The sequence below is a fragment of the Podarcis cretensis genome (assembly GCF_951804945.1).
Source record: "Podarcis cretensis genome assembly, chromosome: Z".
Taxonomy (NCBI): domain Eukaryota; kingdom Metazoa; phylum Chordata; class Lepidosauria; order Squamata; family Lacertidae; genus Podarcis; species Podarcis cretensis.
In genome coordinates this window covers 1,734,634-1,753,685 of record NC_137184.1, presented here as the reverse complement: position 1 = coordinate 1,753,685, position 19,052 = coordinate 1,734,634, and the positions used below count along the sequence as shown (strand labels likewise).

Here is a 19,052-nt window from a genome sequence, read left to right as displayed (position 1 = left end):
TTTGCTGGAGACGAAGGGAAGCAGACATGTTTTCCTCTGTTCCCGAACTATGCTGAATAAAATGCTTACATTATGCTTACACTTGTAATCTGGTGAACCGGGTTTGCTTCCCTGCTCCTCCACCTGCAGCTGCTGGGTGACCTTGGGCCAGTCCCACTTCTCTGAAGTCTCTCAGCCCCACTCACCTCACAGAGTGCTTGTTGTGGGGGAGGAAGGGAAAGGAGAATGTGAGCCGCTTTGAGACTCCTTCGGGTAGTGATAAAGCGGGATATCAAATCCAAACTCTTCTCTTCTTCTAGATGGCCAATCTAGGAAGACCCTGGTTCACTTGGCCATAAAGCTCTTTACAGGACTCCATCACTACCTGTGAGCCTAACCTATTCCAAGGGTTGTTAGGAGGGTTAAAGGGGTGTGTGCGCTCTGCCTTGGACTCCTTTGAGGAAGGGTGGGATGGTCATGTGATGATTCATGTACAGGGTGCATCCACAAATGGATTTTTACTCTCCCAACTGTAGTCTTCCTAATAAAGAAAGGAAATGACCCAGCGTGGCCAGCAGGTGGCACTGCAGCTGTTGCCAAAGTGCAGGCGGGGGGGGGGGGATAAGCCTCCCTGCTCACCCTGCTTTGAATAATTCGCAAGGGTGTTCTGAACCAGAAGCAAAGGTGCTGGAGCCCATCCTCTGCCTAGGACCATGTTGAGCTGGCAAAACTTGAAACGGCAAAGTGGGCAGCAAAGACACCATGAGTCCTCCTGATACAGGTAGTTCACAGTTACAAAATAAATAAAATTAAATTAAAAAATTCCTTCCAGTAGCACCTTAGAGACCAACTTAGTTAGTTATTGGTATGAGTTTTCGTGTGCATGCACACTTCTTCAGATACACTTCTTCAGGTATTTCACACTTAGGCTGGTGGCCCAAACCTTGATGCCTATTAATGATACTGAATGTTTTTGATCAGTCTAAGATTTTGATCATGGGGCAAAGTGGGGCAGTTGCCTTCGGCAGCAGGATGAACAGGAGCAGCAGATTTTATTGGGGGGGGGGAATCATTTATAAAATGATAGAGTGGGTGAGAAATATTGCTACATTGCCATACATTAATATTCTTATTATCCCAATCCACATATATAATGGTCAATAATCTAATACACTCTGTGTAAACTAATTCCAAATATCATTGTATTTATCCAAAGAAAGTGTGTCTATAAGCTGTCAGTTCATATGTTGCCAATGTCATGTTTTCAAGATATTGCTAAGGGGAAATGGATCTCTATTCTCCATGTTCATCAATACCAGTCTCTTGGCTGCCATTAGGGCACGTGGAATCCATTTTCACTGTCCTGTTGTCAGTTTCCATACAATGGGTATACTGTATAGTCCAAGATAAGGTTACCAGATTTTTTTCAATGAATCAGGGGACACTTTTCAACTTCAAATAGGAATGATAGGATTTTATATGGGGTAAAAAGGAAAGTTAAAGGGACCCCTGACCATTAGGTCCAATCGTGGCCAACTCTGGGGTTGTGGCGCTCATCTCGCGTTATTGGCCGAGGGAGCCGGCGTACAGCTTCCGGGTCATGTGGCCAGCATGACTAAGCCGCTTCTGGTGAACCAGAGCAGTGCACGGAAACGCCGTTTACCTTCCCACCAGAGAGCTACCTATTTATCCATTTTCACTTTGACGTGCTTTCAAACTGCTGGGTTGGCAGGAGCAGGGACCGAGCAACGGGAGCTTACCCCGTCGCAGGGATTCGAACTGCCAACCTTCTGATCAGCAAGCCCTAGGCTCTGTGGTTAACCCACAGCGCCACCCGCATCCCTTTTTATATGGGAACTGATTTGTAAATCCGGGGACTGTCCTCGGGAAACGGGGACATCTGGTAACCTTAGTCCAAGAGCATATTTACCTCTGAAAAATCCTATTTCCCCCCATAGAATCTTGCTCATATAGTCCAGAACTTTCTCCCAAAACTTAGTAAGTGTGGGTCACAGTAAAAGCCTATGTTTCAGAGAAGCATTGTCCATATTGCATCTCCAACAATGAGATACATTAGATAGTCCTTTCTTATACAAATGTAAGCAGTCCAATAGTATTTTCTGTTGTATAAGTCTTAGTTTAAGTTCCATCAATCCGTCTGATGCCAAAGCCAAGACATTTTCCCGCTGTCTAGGTAACACTGAACATTCCGATTCTTTATTCCAATCATTTCTTAAACTCTGCATAGCAAACTGATTTGTTGATAATAAATATCTGTAAAAAGTAATTATTGGCTTTTTAGTTTCAAATGAATTATCCAATTGGTCCAAAATCTCAAGTGTCTCAAATGCTGTAAAGGTCACCAGGCCAAACAAAGTTACTAAAAGGTGTTGTAGCTGCAAGTGTTGCCACTGGGCCACTTCTGACGGATGGTATTTTTCTCTTAGAGCATCGCGCGTATAAAATTCACCTTCCTCATCTACCAGTTAGCCCAAGATCAATACACCTGTTATTACGTAACTAGTTTTTCCATATTACCATCTTTTCAGCTTCGTCACGCTGGCCACGTGACCCGGAAGTGTCTCCGGACAGCGCTGGCCCCCGGCCTCTGGGCGCACAACCCTAGAGTCGGAGACGACTGGCCCCTACGGGCAGGGGTACCTTTACCTTTTTACCATCTTTTCCAATTATTAAAGTAGGATTTCCTGACAAGGACTAGGACCTCCAGGCCCTTTCTTTTTGGCTTGGCATTCCTTTATTATACATACAGTGGAACCACAATTTTCAAGACAACCCCCATCACAATCCTGGCAAATGTGGAACTAGATTGGATAATCAGACCCCATTGATAGTCTCTGCTTGGACTTTGCTATTTTAATGCCACATGTGACCGTATTCACTGTATTTTGGAGTTTTATTTCTCACCTTTTGAGTTTTGTTGTTATCACTGTTCTCTCTGTTTCATATGCATTATAAAATGATTTTTTATAAAAAAAAACCACCCACACACAAATAAAGCACTTTAGTGCCTGACAGCTGCATGTGAAGACAGTGACCTCACTCCCCTGAATGGCACTGCCAGGGCTAGGCTTTGGGGCAGGGGTCTGGGGTGGGGGTCTACTTAACAGTGAGCAGCAGGGCCAGCAGAACAACAGAGGGGTGAATTATACTCTGCTGCTCAAAGGCCCACACAAACCTGGAGTGCCCTTGCAGATTGCTTATAAGATCACTAAGCCTAAAATGCCATAAAGAAGGCTGATCGCCGAAGAATTGATGCTTTTGAATTATGGTGCGGGAGGAGACTCTTGAGAGTCCCATGGACTGCAAGAAAATCAAACCTCTCCATTCTTAAGGTAATCAGCCCTGAGTGCTCACTGGAAGGACAGATCCTGAAGCTGTGGCTCCAATACTTTGGCCACCTCATGAGAAGAGAAGACTCCCTGGAAAAGACCCTGATGTTGGGAAAGATGGAGGGCACAAGGAGAAGGGGACGACAGAGGACGAAATGGTTGGACAGTGTTCTTGAAGCTACCAGCATGAGTTTGACCAAACTGCAGGAGGCGGTGGAAGACCGGAGGGCCTGGCGTGCTCTGGTCCAGGGGGTCACGAAGAGTCGGACACGACTGAACGACTAAACAACAAAGCCTAAAATGACTCAAATGCAGCTCCCAGAACTACAGTTCCCAGAGCGGCTTAACAATCAATCCATCATCCTGCATCACCATACCTCAGTTCACACATCATCGCTGGACCAGCCACTCCATGATGTATTTTCTAGCCATACTCTAGCTGGTGAATGTCCTTCAAAAGATGGGGTGCCCAGAGCAGGACGCAGCAGGGAAACGTATCTCTCATGATATGAACACAATGGATTGACTCCAACTAAGTTCTACTTATGAGTCGGCCCATTGAAATCAACCGGCCTAGATTTGTCACATTAATTAATTTCACCAGGTCTACTCTGAGTAGGAATAGTGTTGGGTGAAACCCTATGCCTCTGTTAAGGCACCCTAAAACTGGTGGCTCCAGCCTTGTGACCGACTCTTGTGGCAACTAACAGCCAAACAGATGCATCACGGCTTCAGCTTTCATAAACTAGAGTCCACTTTGTTGGATAATCTCCTGCCACAATCAATCTGTTGGTCTTTAAGCTGCCACTAAACTCTTTTGCTGCAACAGACTTAGCACATCCAGCAACCCCTCAGGAACACACAGATGTAATGCACCGCTGCATCCGCTCCTTGCCACAGAGAACCACAACCACTTTCCAACCAAGTGGTTTTTAAAGCTGCTTGTTGACCTGCAAAACCACTGCACTAGGTCTAAAGGGCAAATTATAGCCATTTATGGAAAAGTGGGACAGTCTCCCTTGGAAGGTAGTAGACCAAGCACCCCCAAACTCGGTCTTCCAGCTGTTTTGGGACTACAACTCCCACCATCCCTAGCTAACAGGACCAGTAGTCAGGGATGATGGGAGTTGTAGTCCCAAAACAGCTGGAGGGCTGGGTTTGGGGATGCCTGTAGTAGACTCTCCTTCCTTGGAAGTTTCTAAACTGAGGTTGGGTGGTCGTCTGTCACAGATACTTTCGTTGAGATTCCTGCATTACAGAGAGTTGCACTAGATGACCCCATCTTTACTAAGAGTGCTGCTGGGCTGCTGAGCTAGTTAAAAATGTGTTTTCCTGCCCAGTCCTTTAAAAGTGGAGGTGTGTCTGCTTGCCTCACCAGAGCCATGAGTTTTACTGCTGTTTCAAAGTTTATCTGCTTCACATAACTCGCTGCATCTTCTTATATGTTTTATTTATAGCGCTTGTGCCCCGCTCTGGAAATATTATTATTATTATTACATATTTTATTGATATTTCTTACAGAGATGAACACAGCAGGAAAAAAACACAGAACCACTTCCAGATCCTGGAAAGAGTCTAGAATAGTGGGATAAAAAAAAAAAGACTAAGGGCAAAATATGATAGTAAACTTAGTACATCAGGAGAGGTTGCAACAGTGTAGGTACCACATTTCACAGGTAATGGACATGAGAACATATAAAGCGCTTCTGGTTGATGGTGTTTACAGAAAAATGGTATATTATGGGCCAACATGTGAAATGTACCTCAAATTTGGGATTGTTAACTATTTTTTAAAAAGAGCAATGTGACCTTTGTAATAAAGAAATAATTACTTTTCTTTTAGTAGCAGTGCTCCTGCCAACCTAGCAGTTCGAAAGCACATCAAAGTGCAAGTAGATAAATAGGTACCACTCCGGCGGGAAGGTAAACGGTGTTTCTGTGCGGTGCTCTGGTTCGCCAGAAGTGGCTTAGTCATGCTGGCCACATGACCCGGAAGCTGGACGCCGGCTCCCTCGGCCAATAAAGCGAGATGAGCGCCGCAACCCCAGAGTTGGTCACGACTGGACCTAAGGGTCAGGGGTCCCTTTACCTTTACCTACTAGTGACACAGAATTGGACATTGCATATCTATTTTACAGACATGCCACATTGTATAGTAGGTAGGTTTTTATACCAGTCCATTTTTTCCCTTTAGATGCGTCATTAATTTGTCCATAATTATTGCATCTTGCATCTGCAAAGACTGCCCTGTTTTAAGGGAGACATCCCAGATAACAGAAACGCTCACAGCAAATGCAAGAAGGTATCCTGGCTTCACCAAGAATAACAGATTAATGCCAAAAAATTAATCCTCAAACTGGGCAGATTATAGATATTTAATTAATTTATAGATCAGTTTTCAGGCAAGAGGGATAGGGGAATGCCCCCCCCCCCCCTGAGACAGGTCACAACTCTAAACAAATTATACACCAAATTATATTATATTATAATATATAATTATATTATATTATAATATATAATTATATTATAATATATAATATAACCAAATTAAATTATATTATGAAGGCAAATTTAAAGCATTTAAAACTTCAATTTCCTTCAAAGCATAGGTCTCCAGCCAGTGGGCAGGAAGCCACAGGTGGTTTGCATCATGGTCTATGGTGGGTGGGAGCCAGTACAAATTACTGGGGCCTGGTGGTCCGGAAGGGGCCCCAAACTATCATACATATATTTTATGTAATTCTTAACAAAATCTATACTACATGTTCAGTGCACACACAACTCTGAATAATGGCTTGTGAACTTCTGTCGTGAACTGAGCAGTTCCAAAAATTTCCAACGCTTTACGAACATTTGCTTCTGCATTTTGATAGTTTGGCAGTGCAATATGGACAGCTGCATTTTTAGGTTTTCATAAGTGAAACCTCGTGCAAATACAGCAAAGTTGTTGTGAGATATACATTGTGTTATGTTTTGTTAAAATTTAACATTTAAAGTGTGCGGCAACGATTACGTGATTGCTTATATTATTGATATTAGTCATTAGGATCTTAATATTCTCAACAGGTATGAATACTATCATATTGATTATTAACATACAGATGAGATCGCACATCTATCTCCTATCCCATGTAAATATTTTAAGCTGGTCTGGAGTCCCTTTGCTTCTGCTCTGAAACTGACCCAGGAGCCAACGCAGTATCTCCCCTTCACTGATTTTGCTCTGCAATTAAAGGATTAAATTGAGGCCAAGGTTCTGAGTGGTGAAAATGGCAGCATTCCTTAAACTGTAAGTAGGAATTCTAGAGCCAGACTAGCCAGCGATTAAAATAAATCACTTTGGTCAGAAGAAAATGCACCTGCAGTGAACAGGGCCTCTCCGTGTAATTACATGTCTTGCTCTCAACTTCCAAAACTGTTTCCCACAAAGTCACTGTTTACGTTAGCTGCAGAAACCACAGGCACAACCTACTTGCGCCGCGCAGATTCCCCCCCCCCAACTCAGAGACGCTGCTTGCACAGCACAGGGTGATGGAAGAATGCATAATTGGGGGTGACATTTATTTGTTTCCAAGGCCTCTTGCAAACAAGACGTTGGAACTGGCCAGCTGTGAATGAGGCAGCCGGCAGGGAACCATTTCAGTGGGAAGCTGGATGGCAAATGGTTTATCACTAGCTAAAAAGCCTCACCTCACCACCACAGGTATGTGGTATGACTGGGGTTGCTGGGGAAAGTGCCTGAGGTGTGCCCCCCCCCCGACAGTGAAGGGTAGGTGAACAAATGTCTGGTGTTAACATAAGCACCTTTAATCCGGCCTGGAAACAAATCAGCAACGAGTGTATAACGATCTCTGGCAGGCAAGCAGCCTGATAAGAAGCAACGACTCTCAGTTTTATGCAAGTTTATTTACAAGAAAAAACACATCCAGAGCATGGCTTCCCGCCTGCTCCCATTAACAGTAGTTGATCTGTCTGACTCACCGTCCCTCTCCCAACAGGAAGAACACCAAAATCCCACCTTTCTTCTCCTTCCCTTCCATTGTTCTCTGAGCTTCACCAGTCTCCTAGTACAGGGACTGAACAGCTGGCCTGCCTCCTCCCCACTCCCAGAAGACACAGCTCAGACTCTGGCTTATCTGCTGGTTGCCTTGCAACGCTCTGGCCGCTTTCCAACTCTTCCTCTCCTTGGGAGCTAACAGCGTCTTCCCTAGGAAGGAGGGGGGCCAAGCTGCCCTTTCTAGACTCTGACAGGCAGCTCTGCAGAGTTGGCCCTTTGCTCGCTTAGTTCAGTTTCTGAGGCGGACTCTTCTGCTGCGCTCTGGAGGGTCACGTTCTTGAACACAGTGCTGCTGCTTGTTTGTTTTCAAACAGGGGTCAAAGAAGCGCTACATGGAACACCAGCCAGTAACATGGCTGAATTTTGAACCCAAATGAAGTTACCTCCCTTGTATAATTGTCTCTAGATTGTCTCTACTTGGCTGTATCAGGGGGACAGGTCAGACACCACTGCCCAATCCATTGGCCCAGCTGGAGCACACAGTTACTTAGAATCATAGAGAGTTGGAAGGGACCCTGAGGGTCATCTAGTCCAACCCCCTGCAAGGCAGGAATCTCAACAAAAGCATCCAACCTCTGCTTAAAAACCTCCAAGGAAGGAGAGCCCATCACCTTCCAACCGATTCCAAGGAGCCTGTTCCACTGTCAAACAGCTCTCTTATTTAGGCCAACTTTCTCTTCCACATTGGCCATTCAACCTGGCCATTAGACAGCAATATAATTTTATCACTTGTTCTCTTGTTGTCCATCTCTCTCCCCACACAAAAAACCCTTTTCCTTTGTGGTTCATGTCCTAGAAAACTTTGTGCTAGGGATGGGGAGCATCTGGTGCCCCCCAGGTGCTGTTATCTAACCCCCATCAGGCTCATCCAGCATGGCCAGTGGCCAATGGTCAGGGATGCTGGGGGGGGGGGATGCCCCACATTCCTGAGTGCCACAGGTTAGCTTTTAGGTGCTTAACAACAAAATGAGCTACAGCAATCATTTCACGGCACTTTACAGAATAGAAGAAGAAGAGTTTGGATCTGATATCCCGCTTTATCACTACCCTAAGGAGTCTCAAAGCGGCTAACAATCTCCTTTCCCTTCCTCCCCCACATCAAACACTCTGTGAGGTGAGTGGGGCTGAGAGACTTCAGAGAAGTGTGACTGGCCCAAGGTCACCCAGCAGCTGCAGGTGGAGGAGCGGGGAAGCGAACCCGGTTCCCCAAATTACGAGACCACTGCTCTGAACCATTGCACCACACTGGCTCTCCTAATAACCTAGAACATCGCAACAGCTTTGCTGGATCAGGCCAGTGGCCCGTCTAGTCCAGCATCCTGTTTTCACGGGGACCACACAGATGTCTGTGGGAAACTGGCAAGCTTCTTCCAGCAACTGGTATTATTATGATCATTTGTTTTTTTATTGCATTTATACCCCACCCTTCTTCAAGGAGAGACGGAGGCAGGCACAGCCATCGTGCCTAGTAGCCATTGAAAGCCTCCTCCTCTGTGAATTGGTTTAATTCTCTTTTGAAGCTGCTCTAATCCTCTTTTAAAGCAAGTTTGACAGTTTAGCTATGCACCGCATGAAGAAGTATTTTCTTTTATCTGTCCAGAAAGAAATGAAGAAAAGGAAAATGCATCTCCCTTGCTGAAGAAACTTACCATTTAAACCACATATTTAAACACCATGATACAGTGGTACCTCAGGTTAAGAACTTAATTTGTTCCGGAGGTCCGTTCTTAACCTGAAACTGTTCTTAACCTGAGGTACCACTTTGGCTAATGGGGCCTCCCACTGCCACTGTGTTGGCGCAATTTCTGTTCTTTTTTTTTTCTTTCTGAAAATCAATAAACAAATTTTATTACAGCAGAAACCGTTGCAAAAAAATTTCCAAATTTAAAAATATGGAACGTTTCACGAATTTGCGTGTCATCCTTGCGCAGGGGCCGTGCTAATCTTCTCTGTATCATTCTAATTTTAGTATATGTGCTGCTGAAGCGAGCACCGTAATTTCTGTTCTCATCCTGAAGCAAAGTTCTTATCCTGAGGTACTATTTCTGGGTTAGTGGAGTCTGTAACCTGAAACGTCTGTAACCTGAAACGTCTGTAACCCGAGGTAGCACTGTACTCCTTTAAACAGTCATGGCTTCCCCCAAAAGAATTCTGGGTGCTTAGTTTGTTAAGGGTGCTGAGAGGTATAAGGATATTCTGCCTCATTCCCCTCAAAGACCTACAATTCTCAGAGTTCCCTGGGAACAGGAATTGATTGTTAAACAACTCTGAGAATTGTAGCTCCCTGAGGGGGCTCTCCTAACAACTCTCACCACCCTTAATAACTACAACTCCCAGAATTCTTTGGGAGAAGCAATGACTATTTAAAGTGGTATCATAGTGCTTTAAAAATGTGGTGTGGATGTAAGTGTCTACAATTGTGGAAACAGGGAAGAAAGAACAAACCAAGGAAGGGCAAAGAGATTAGTGCTTACCCCCCCCCACACACACCCTGATTACAGTTCACCAAAGGGGGAATGACTTATAAACATTTCTGAGCACAATTCAAAGTGTTGGTGCTGACCTTTAAAGCCCTAAATGGCCTCGGTCCTGTATACCTGAAGGAGCGTCTCCACCTCCATCATTTAGCTCGGACACTGAGGTCCAGCACCGAGGGCCTTCTGGCAGTTCCTCACTGCGAGAAGCCAAGTTACAGGGAACCAGGCAAAGGGCCTTCTCGGTGGTGGCACCCGCCCTGTGGAACACCCTCCCACCAGATGTCAAAGAGAAAAACAACTACCAGATTTTTAGATGACATCTGAAGGCAGCCCTGTTTAGGGAAGCTTTTAATGTTTGATGGATAACTGTATTTTAATATTGTGTTGGAAGCCGCTCAGAGTAGCTGAGGAAACCCAGCCATATGGGCGGGGTATAAATAATAAATTATTATTATTATTATTATTATTATTATTATTATTATTTAGATCAGGTCTTCTAGTCCAGCATCCTGTGGCGAACCAGATGCATAGAGGAAAACCAAGGCTGGGGCATGGAGGCAACAATGCTCTCATCCTTCCTAAACTGGCATTCAGGGGCACTGTGGCTCTGATCCTGGAGGATCAGGTACAGACCTCCACAGCTTTCACCAACTATTAGTCTGTAATCCCTCTCAGGGCAGAGACCTGTTCTCTTGAAGGCAGGAAAGCACGAATGGGGAAAAGGTGGCCTTCCGTGTCCATCAGCCCCGGCCAGCACCACCAACAGTCAGGGATGATGGCAGTTGCAGTTCCATGCACCACAAAGGGTGGAAGGGGAAGGTTGCCGTGCGCACAGGGTCTTGTTCCAGGTTGGAGGAAACTTGCAAGGTCAGTGTGGTGCGGCAGTCAAGTGTCAAACTAGGACCTGGGAGACAAGGGTTCGAATCCCCCACTCGGCCATGAAGATCATTGGCAGTGACCCTGGGGGCCAGTCGCTGCCTCTCAGTGTAATCTACCTGCCAGGGTTTGTTGTGGGGATGGGGGTGTGTGGGGAAAACCATGTACACCACTTTGTGCTCCCTGTAGGAAAAATGCAATAAATAAATAAATCTAAGATAAGCAATGCATAAACATCTTCATATTCCCCCCCCCCATACGAACCTGCCCATGTTTTGAGATCTTGTGGGGAGGCCTTTTTCTCAGGCCTGCCACTCTTAACGGCACGCTTGGTGGGGACGTGAGACAGGGCCTTTTTGGTGGTGGCAGCTCCCATGCAGTTTTGGAACTACCTGTCTAGAGAAGCCAGACTGGCTCCCTCCTTGCTTTCCTTACATCAGCAGGCGAAGGCCTTCTTGTTCCAGCAGGCTTTTGGGAACTGGCTGCTGTTACTGAAAGGGCTGGTGCTGTTTTTATTTTAATTGTATGAATTTTATAAATTTTATATATGTAGGTAGTTTTAATTCTATTAATGTTCAATGGTTGTTTAACGATACTTTCCCTATGTGTTTAGTGGTTCTTGTTTTTATATGTAAGCTGCCTTGTGTCCAGATAGGGGGAAAGGCGGGATATAAATAAAGATAAAATAATAATAATAATTGGCCATTTAACAGCACAAGCAACACTGTTAATAACTAACTGCTATGCCACAGGCATTGTTTTTAAATCTCCACAATGTCTGAGTTATAGCAGTTACTATGGTAATAATAATAAAGTGGACTTTGGAGGGTGGGAGATTGATAATAATAATAATAATTTTATTAAACCGATTAGTCTCCAAGCGACTTACAGCAAATATCTACCTACCTACCAGGACATACGCAACACAGTACCACAGTACAAGGAAGGGGAAAGGGTTGTGTGTCATGCATGAATATATATAACCATAAAAATATATATAAGCCATAAAAATAATAACAAACAACATTAACTAACACCCCTCCTTCTTTGCCCAATGGAGCAGCAAAGCAAACCCCCCCCCTCAAAAAAACCACCCCAACACACAAAATAAACCAAGCAGGATCGGGCATGTCTCTGAGCTGCCTGCCTCCGCCCTCGCCGCCTGCAGGAGGTCCCCTTTTCCGCCCCGGGAGGTCCCGCGGCGCGCCCGCCTCCTTCCTCCCTTTCTCCCCCGTCGCCTCCATTCCCGGTGCCCGCAGCCGCTGCCTCGCTTCAGCTCCGCCCCAACGTACCGCATCACTCGGGAAGAGGGAGACGCCGGGAGGAGCTTCCTCCTTCTCCTCCTCGGCGCCCTGGTCCTGGGCGAGCCGAGCGCTGCGCTCCCGGCTCCTGCCTCCTGCTCTTCGCTGCGGCGGCGGCTGCTGGCGCGCGCGCGCGGCAGGGACTCGCCGTCGGGGCGGCCGGGCGATGCTCTTGCAAGATGCCGGTCAAGCTCAAGAACCGCTACAACCTGGTGGACGATGCCGGAGACTCGCGGGTGCCGCTGCACAACGAGGAAGCCTTCCAGCACGGGATCCACTTCCAGGCCAAGGTGAGCCGGGGGTTTGTGGCAGGCGCCTTTGCGCGCCTTTACGCACGGGATCCCGCGCTGCCACCGCTGCTTCCTCCAGGCCGGAGGTCCAGTCCCACCGCCCCACCCCGTCTGGCGACATCCCAGCCGGGTTCCCTCCAGTACCCGCAGCCGTGGGGCGCAGATTGTCACCTCTAAAGAAAGAGGTCTGCCCGTGCATGTGCAGAGTGCTTCTCAAGACGCGCTTTGATTCCTTGGCAAGCAGCTCTCCTCCTCCCTGCGGCGTGTTTAACTAGGAAGGTCCTGCGATTTCCCCGATCAAAGCCGTAACTCGGAGCGCTGAGGAAAAGGGGTTCCAAGAACATGTGCAGAGCTTCTGGCTCGCGTTAGGCAGCGAACCCCTTGCATGTTTACAGACGCCTACCGCCTTTGCTCCCAGTAGCAAGAGTGCTTCAGATTGTAGCCTTTGATCCAACACCTAAGAAGGCAGGAATCTCACAGGTGCAGCTTTCCCCCATCATTCCTGCATCCAGGGACTGGGAATAATTCCTTGTTTAGGATTTCTGCCTGTCGTAGAAGTTGTTACAGGTACAGAAGTCCTGTAAGAGAGAGGCGACAACTCTTTCCTTCACCTTCTATTTGGTAGTGGAGAATGCAGCAAATTCATGTGCCTGTGAGGTGGGGGGGGGGGCACCTGAGCCCCCTAGGCACACTGTCCACACCTGGGCATCCAAGCCCACTGAGCCTCTGACCATGTTTCAGCCCCCAAGGCAGCCTGCAGGCCTTGTGCACTGGCCGGCATGTGTCAGACAAGTGCTGGGGCTCAAACCTACCTGAAAATGTGCACCCCCTCCCCAAGCTCAGGCTCCCTACTCCTAGCACTTAGGGAAGGGGGCTAGGTTCCCACCTAGGTGGCCATAGTCATAGCCCCTAAAATGGAGCCTCCATGTGCAGGGGCAGTGTGCCCTCTGGAAACATCGCTTGCAGGCTAACAACCTTCCTGGGGTCATCCAGCTGGCTGCTTTTGTGGACCGAGTGCTGGACCAGAAGGACCTTTGGTCTGATCCGGCAGATCTCTCCATTGCCTTGTAGCTAAATAGAACCTCTCTGTGTAGCTGCAGTCTGCTGCTTCTTTTTTTTTCTCCATATAATTTTTATTAATCAACATCAGCAAACAAAACAAAACAAAATACATTAATTTCACATCATTTTCATAACTTATTTCTCTTTTGGACTTCCCTCAGCTGTTCCGTAAATCATCCATAGTCATAATTTTAATTACACATTTCTCAAATTTATATTGACATTATTTATCTCTTTTTTCCTATTCCCTTTAGACAATATTTCTTACTTTTTTACAGTGCTTCTTTAAATCCCTTAAGCGTCATCTGTCCTTCACTTAAATATTCCAGATATTCCACAAATTTCCCCCAGTCCTCGATGAACTTTTGGTCTCTTAAGTATCTAATCTTCCCTGTCAATTGATCTAGCTCTGCGTAATCTAACAATTTCATTCTCCACTCTTCCACGATCGGTATTTCTTGCTGTTTCCATTTCTGGGCCAGTAACACTCTTGCGGCTGTGATTGCATATCGAAAGAATTTGCAGTCTTTCCTTTTTATCTCATTTCCTACTATTCCCAACAAAAAGACTTCTGGCTTCTTTATAAATGTGTATTTTAAGATCTTCTTTAACTCATTGTATATTTTCTCCCAGAAGTCTTTCACTTTCTTACATTCCCACCACATGTGGTAGAAAGTACCCTCTTTATCCCTACATTTCCAACACCTATTGCATGTCTTGTACATTTTTGCCAGTTTTACCGGTGTCATATACCAGCTATAGAACATCTTCATCATATTTTCTTTTAACGTCATACAAGCAGTGAATTTTAGACCCTCCTTCCATAGTTTCTCCCAGTCCTCAAATTGTATATTATGACCCACATCCCTGGCCCAGCTAATCATCACCGACTTAACTTCTTCATCTTCCAAATTCCAGTCTAACAACAGCCTATACATTTTAGATAAATTTTTACCATCATTATCTATAACCTCACTTTGAAATTTCGATTCCTTATCCGTTAAACCTCGTTCTTTGCCATCTTTCTTAAACATCTCATTTGTTTGGAAGTAGTGCAACCAATCATATACATGTTCTTTTACCTGCTCATATGGTTTTATTTTCCACTTTCCTCCTTCTTTAAATAACAATTGACCATATGTTATCCATTTACTTCTCATATTAGTTCTCTTTACACTCATGACTTCTAGAGGTGATAACCAACGTGGTGTTCTAGGTTCTAATAGGTTTTTATACCTGTCCCATACCTCAATTAAAGGACCCCGGAAGATGTGGTTCTCAAAGCCTTTATGGACTCTCCTTTTCTCATGCCATAAATAGGCATGCCATCCAAATCTATTGTCGAACCCCTCTAAATCCAACAATTCGTTATTCTCTAGTTTAATCCACTCTTTCATCCAGCAAAGACATGATGCCTCATAATACAGTTTCAAATCTGGCAGGGCAAAGCCTCCTCTTTCCTTTATATCTGTTAGCAATTTAAATTGAATTCTCGGCTTTTTGCCCTGCCAGATGTATCTTGAAATCGCTCTTTGCCACTCTTTAAAAATCTTACTCCCCTTAATTATAGGGATAGTCTGGAATAAAAATAATATCTTTGGAAGCACATTCATTTTAATTGTAGAGATCCTTCCCCAGAGTGACAATTTCAGTTTTCCCCACACCTCTAGGTCCTTTTTTATTTCCTTCCAAACTGGTTCATAGTTATTTTTATATAAATCTATATTTTTGGGAGTTATCCATATTCCCAGGTATTTCACCTTTTTAACCACCTCTGTTTGTGGGACGCAGGTGGCGCTGTGGGTTAAAGCCTCAGCGCCTAGGACTTGCAGATCGAAAGGTCGGCGGTTCGAATCCCTGCGGCGGGGTGCGCTCCCGCTGCTCGGTCCCAGCGCCTGCCAACCTAGCAGTTCGAAAGCACCTCCGGGTGCAAGTAGATAAATAGGGACCGCTTACCAGCGGGAAGGTAAACGGCGTTTCCGTGTGCGGCTCTGGCTCGCCAGAGCAGCGATGTCACGCTGGCCACGTGACCCGGAAGTGTCTCCGGACAGCGCTGGCCCCTGGCCTCTTAAGTGAGATGGGCGCACAACCCCAGAGTCTGTCAAGACTGGCCCGTATGGGCAGGGGTACGTTTACCTTTACCTTTATTTGTGTTTGTTGTTGCATTACTTCTATTTGATCTTGATCCATATTCTTCACAATCATTTTTGTTTTTTTCTTGTTTAGTTTAAAACCTGCCACACTTCCAAACTGTTCCATTTCCTCCAAAACTTCTTTTACCGTACTTGTTGGTTCTTCAATCATTATTACCAAGTCATCTGCGAACGCTTTGATCTTATATTTGTTCTGACCGATTGTCACACCCTTTATTTCCTTATTTTGTCTAATCGAATTCAAAAGAACTTCTAATACCGTTATAAAAAGTAACGGTGAAAGTGGGCATCCCTGTCTTGTTCCTTTTTGTATCCTTATTTCTTCTGTGACTACATTATTTATAACCAGTTTGGCTTTTTGTTCTGTGTAGATTGCTTTTATTCCGTTAAGAAACTCTTTACCAATCTCCATATATTCTAAATTTCTCAACATAAAATCCCATGTTATGTTATCGAATGCCTTTTCGGCATCGACAAACATCATTGTGGCTTGTTTATCAATCCTAACAGACAGATATTCCATCATATTAATTATATTTCTTATATTGTCTTTCATCTGTCTGCTTGGAAGGAAGCCCGCCTGGTCTTTATGTATAATTTCTAATAGAATCTTTTTCATCCTCTTTGCAAGAATCGCAGCGAATATCTTGTAATCTAAATTTAGGAGTGAGATCGGCCTATAATTTTTGACTTGGGTTAAATCTGAATCCTGTTTTGGAATAAATGTAATATATGCCTCCTTCCATGTTTCCGGAATTTCTCCTTCTCTTAAGATGTTGTTCATCACTTCCTTCAATGGCATTATCAAAGTAGGTTCCATTTCTTTATAATAGCAAGCGGTGAATCCATCCGGCCCTGGAGCTTTTCCCCTTTTTAATTCTTTAATCGCCTCTTTTATCTCCTCTATTTCAATTGGGGTATTCAGTTGCTCTTTTTTCCCAGTCGGGATCTTTTGCACCTTTTTATCTTTCAGATATCTCTCTATTTTCCTCAAGTTATTTCTTTCTCTATTTTTGTATAGTCTTCTATAATAATCCAAGAACCCCTTTCTAATTTCCTTCGGATTGGTTACCTCTTCTCCTTCTACTGTAATCTTATTTATTGTGTTCTGTTCCTTCCTTTTTTTTATCTGCCATGCAAGCCATTTTCTTGATTTATTCACAAATTCAAAATTTCTTTGTCTCAATTTCTTTATATTCCATTCTACTTCTCTATTTATTATGATAGCAAACTGTGCTTGTAAAGCTTCAATCTAGCGGCAGTCTGCTTCTGAATGCTGGGTGCTGGGAGCAGCAGCTGCAAAGAGCGGGGGAGAGAGTACGCCCTTTATTCTCTGCTTGTGGAAATCCCTCAAAACGTGCAACTGCCCGTTGCTTAAATTGTGGTGCTGATCAAGATGGATTCTTGGCCCCAATGCAGGAAGGTTGCACCGCTGTACATGGTCCGAGCCCCTGTTCCTGAGCCAGACTGGAGAGCAGCAGTCCCAGGGGAAGGGGTGTGAGTGATCCCTCACTTGTTGCATTCCTTGGGGGGGGGCTCCTTAGCACACAGGTAGCAAGAAGGTAGATTAGGATCTCCTGGGAGATATTTGGGTAACTTGGCAGTAGTAGGTGTTCTTATTACTAACTTCTGAATGCTTACCAGTTGCTGGAGGCCACAGGAAGGCAAGTGATGCTTTTGGGCTCAGATCCTGCTTTCCGCTGGAACATCTGGGTGGCCACTGAGAGAAGAGCAGGCTTGTCTTATGTTCTTATATACTGTTTTAAAAGAGTTTCTTGGCGACTCTCTTTTATACATTCTTAGCTCTCTTTCTCTCTTTTGTATTTTGTCTGTGTTGTTTTAATTTGTGTGAGCCACCTTGAGTCCCAGCCTGGGAGAAAAGCGGCATATAAATAAATATAATTGCAATAATAGATTGACAGGGCTACCTGCCTCCCAGCTGCCTGACAATAGCATGGGGGTGTGCCTTTTACAAAATCGGGCCAACCACTGCCTATCTAGCTCAGCGTTGTCCACACTGACAGGCACACAGTAGTGGTTTTTACAGTTTTGTCGATGAGAGACATTCCCACCCTAACCTGGAGAGGTAGTGGATTTAGCGTAGGACCTTCTGCATGCAGGACAGGTGCTCTACTACTGAGCCACTGTTAACCATGTGCTAAGGTAGGTTGCGCTGTGGGTTAAACCACAGAGCCTAGGACTTGCCGATCAGAAGGTCGGCGGTTTGAATCCCCGCGACGGGGTGAGCTCCCGTTGTTCGGTCCCTGCTCCTGCCAACCTAGCACTTCGAAAGCACGTCAAAGTGCAAGTAGATAAATAGGTACCGCTCTGGTGGGAAGGTAAACAGCGTTTCCGTGCGCTGCTCTGGTTCGCCAGAAGTGGCTTAGTCATGCTGGCCACGTGACCCGGAAGCTGTACGCCGGCTCCCTCGGCCAATAAAGCGAGATGAGTGCCGCAACCCCAGAGTCGGTCACGACTGGACCTAATGGTCAGGGGTCCCTTTACCTTTAAGGTAAAGGTAAAGGTACCCCAGCCCGTACGGGCCAGTCTGGACAGACTCTCGGGTTGTGCGCTCATCTCACTTAAGAGGCCGGGAGCCAGCGCTGTCCGCAGACACTTCCGGGTCACGTGGCCAGCGTAACAAGCTGCATCTGGTGAGCCAGCGCAGCACACGGAACGCTGTTTACCTTCCCGCTGGTAAGCGGTCCCTATTTATCTGCCAGAATAATAGGTTGCCAGAAAAGGCTGCTTGGGCTGGTGGGGCATCAGGAGCGGGGGTTCATAGGTATAGATTCAACAGTCGTTTCTGGTGTGGTCCCAGGTCCCAGGCTATGCTCAGAGAGTTACTCTGCAATGACAGTTACAATTAGTAGTCCAGAATTCTCATAGTGACCAACCATATGCCCTGTGGGAAACCCACAAGCAAGATTAGAGGTAAGAACAGCCCTTTCCCCTCCTGTGGGTCCCAGAAACTGGGATTCAGAAGCATTGCTGCAGAGCCGAGATGGCTAGCCCTCTCCTTCTCCATGAATCCGTGTAAGAGCATCAGCTGACCTGCAGGTCTTTCCAGCCAAATTTAAAAGGACTCTGGCTTTTATTCTTGTAGTGTTTGGAACTGGCTGTTCCCACACCCTGCAGTCAAAATGCGTTTATCCCAAAAGATCTGCGATGTCATTTACAGAGGGAAAAACAAAGTCAAGAGAGTCGGGGCAACCAATTTCTTTTTAATTACATCCTAATCGGATGGAGCCAAGGAGGTTTATTCAGGGAGTGAAGGGGCGCAGATTCAAGAGGTCATAACGGTTGTATGATCTTGTTCCATATAAACTGGCTTATCCTGCTCAGTATGGTTTCATATTCAAAATTAATCTTCTCGGGTTTTCAGAGTTTAAATCTGTTGGGCATTTTCCCTGCAGGAATCCTTAGGAACCTGCTCTGGGGTGGTGGTGGGGAAAACTTCCTCACGCCAGGATCCAGTCTTCAGAAGTTGCCTTAATACTCAGTCAG

General features: G+C 45.5%; 1 protein-coding gene across 2 annotated transcripts in view; it reads left to right on the top strand.

Moving 5' to 3' along the window:
- Positions 1–12,100: 12,100 nt before the first annotated feature.
- The window catches only part of LOC307207860 (carboxyl-terminal PDZ ligand of neuronal nitric oxide synthase protein-like), a 59,351-nt gene continuing 52,399 nt past the window's right edge, over positions 12,101–19,052 (top strand). Inside the window, exon 1 of one of the 2 annotated variants that reach the window (XM_079962087.1) lies at positions 12,101–12,330. In XM_079962087.1, coding sequence (XP_079818213.1) covers positions 12,220–12,330 — 111 coding nt within the window. In that variant the 5' untranslated portion in view covers positions 12,101–12,219. The remainder of the gene's footprint in view (positions 12,331–19,052) is intronic. The other variant, XM_079962088.1, reaches the window with a different exon arrangement.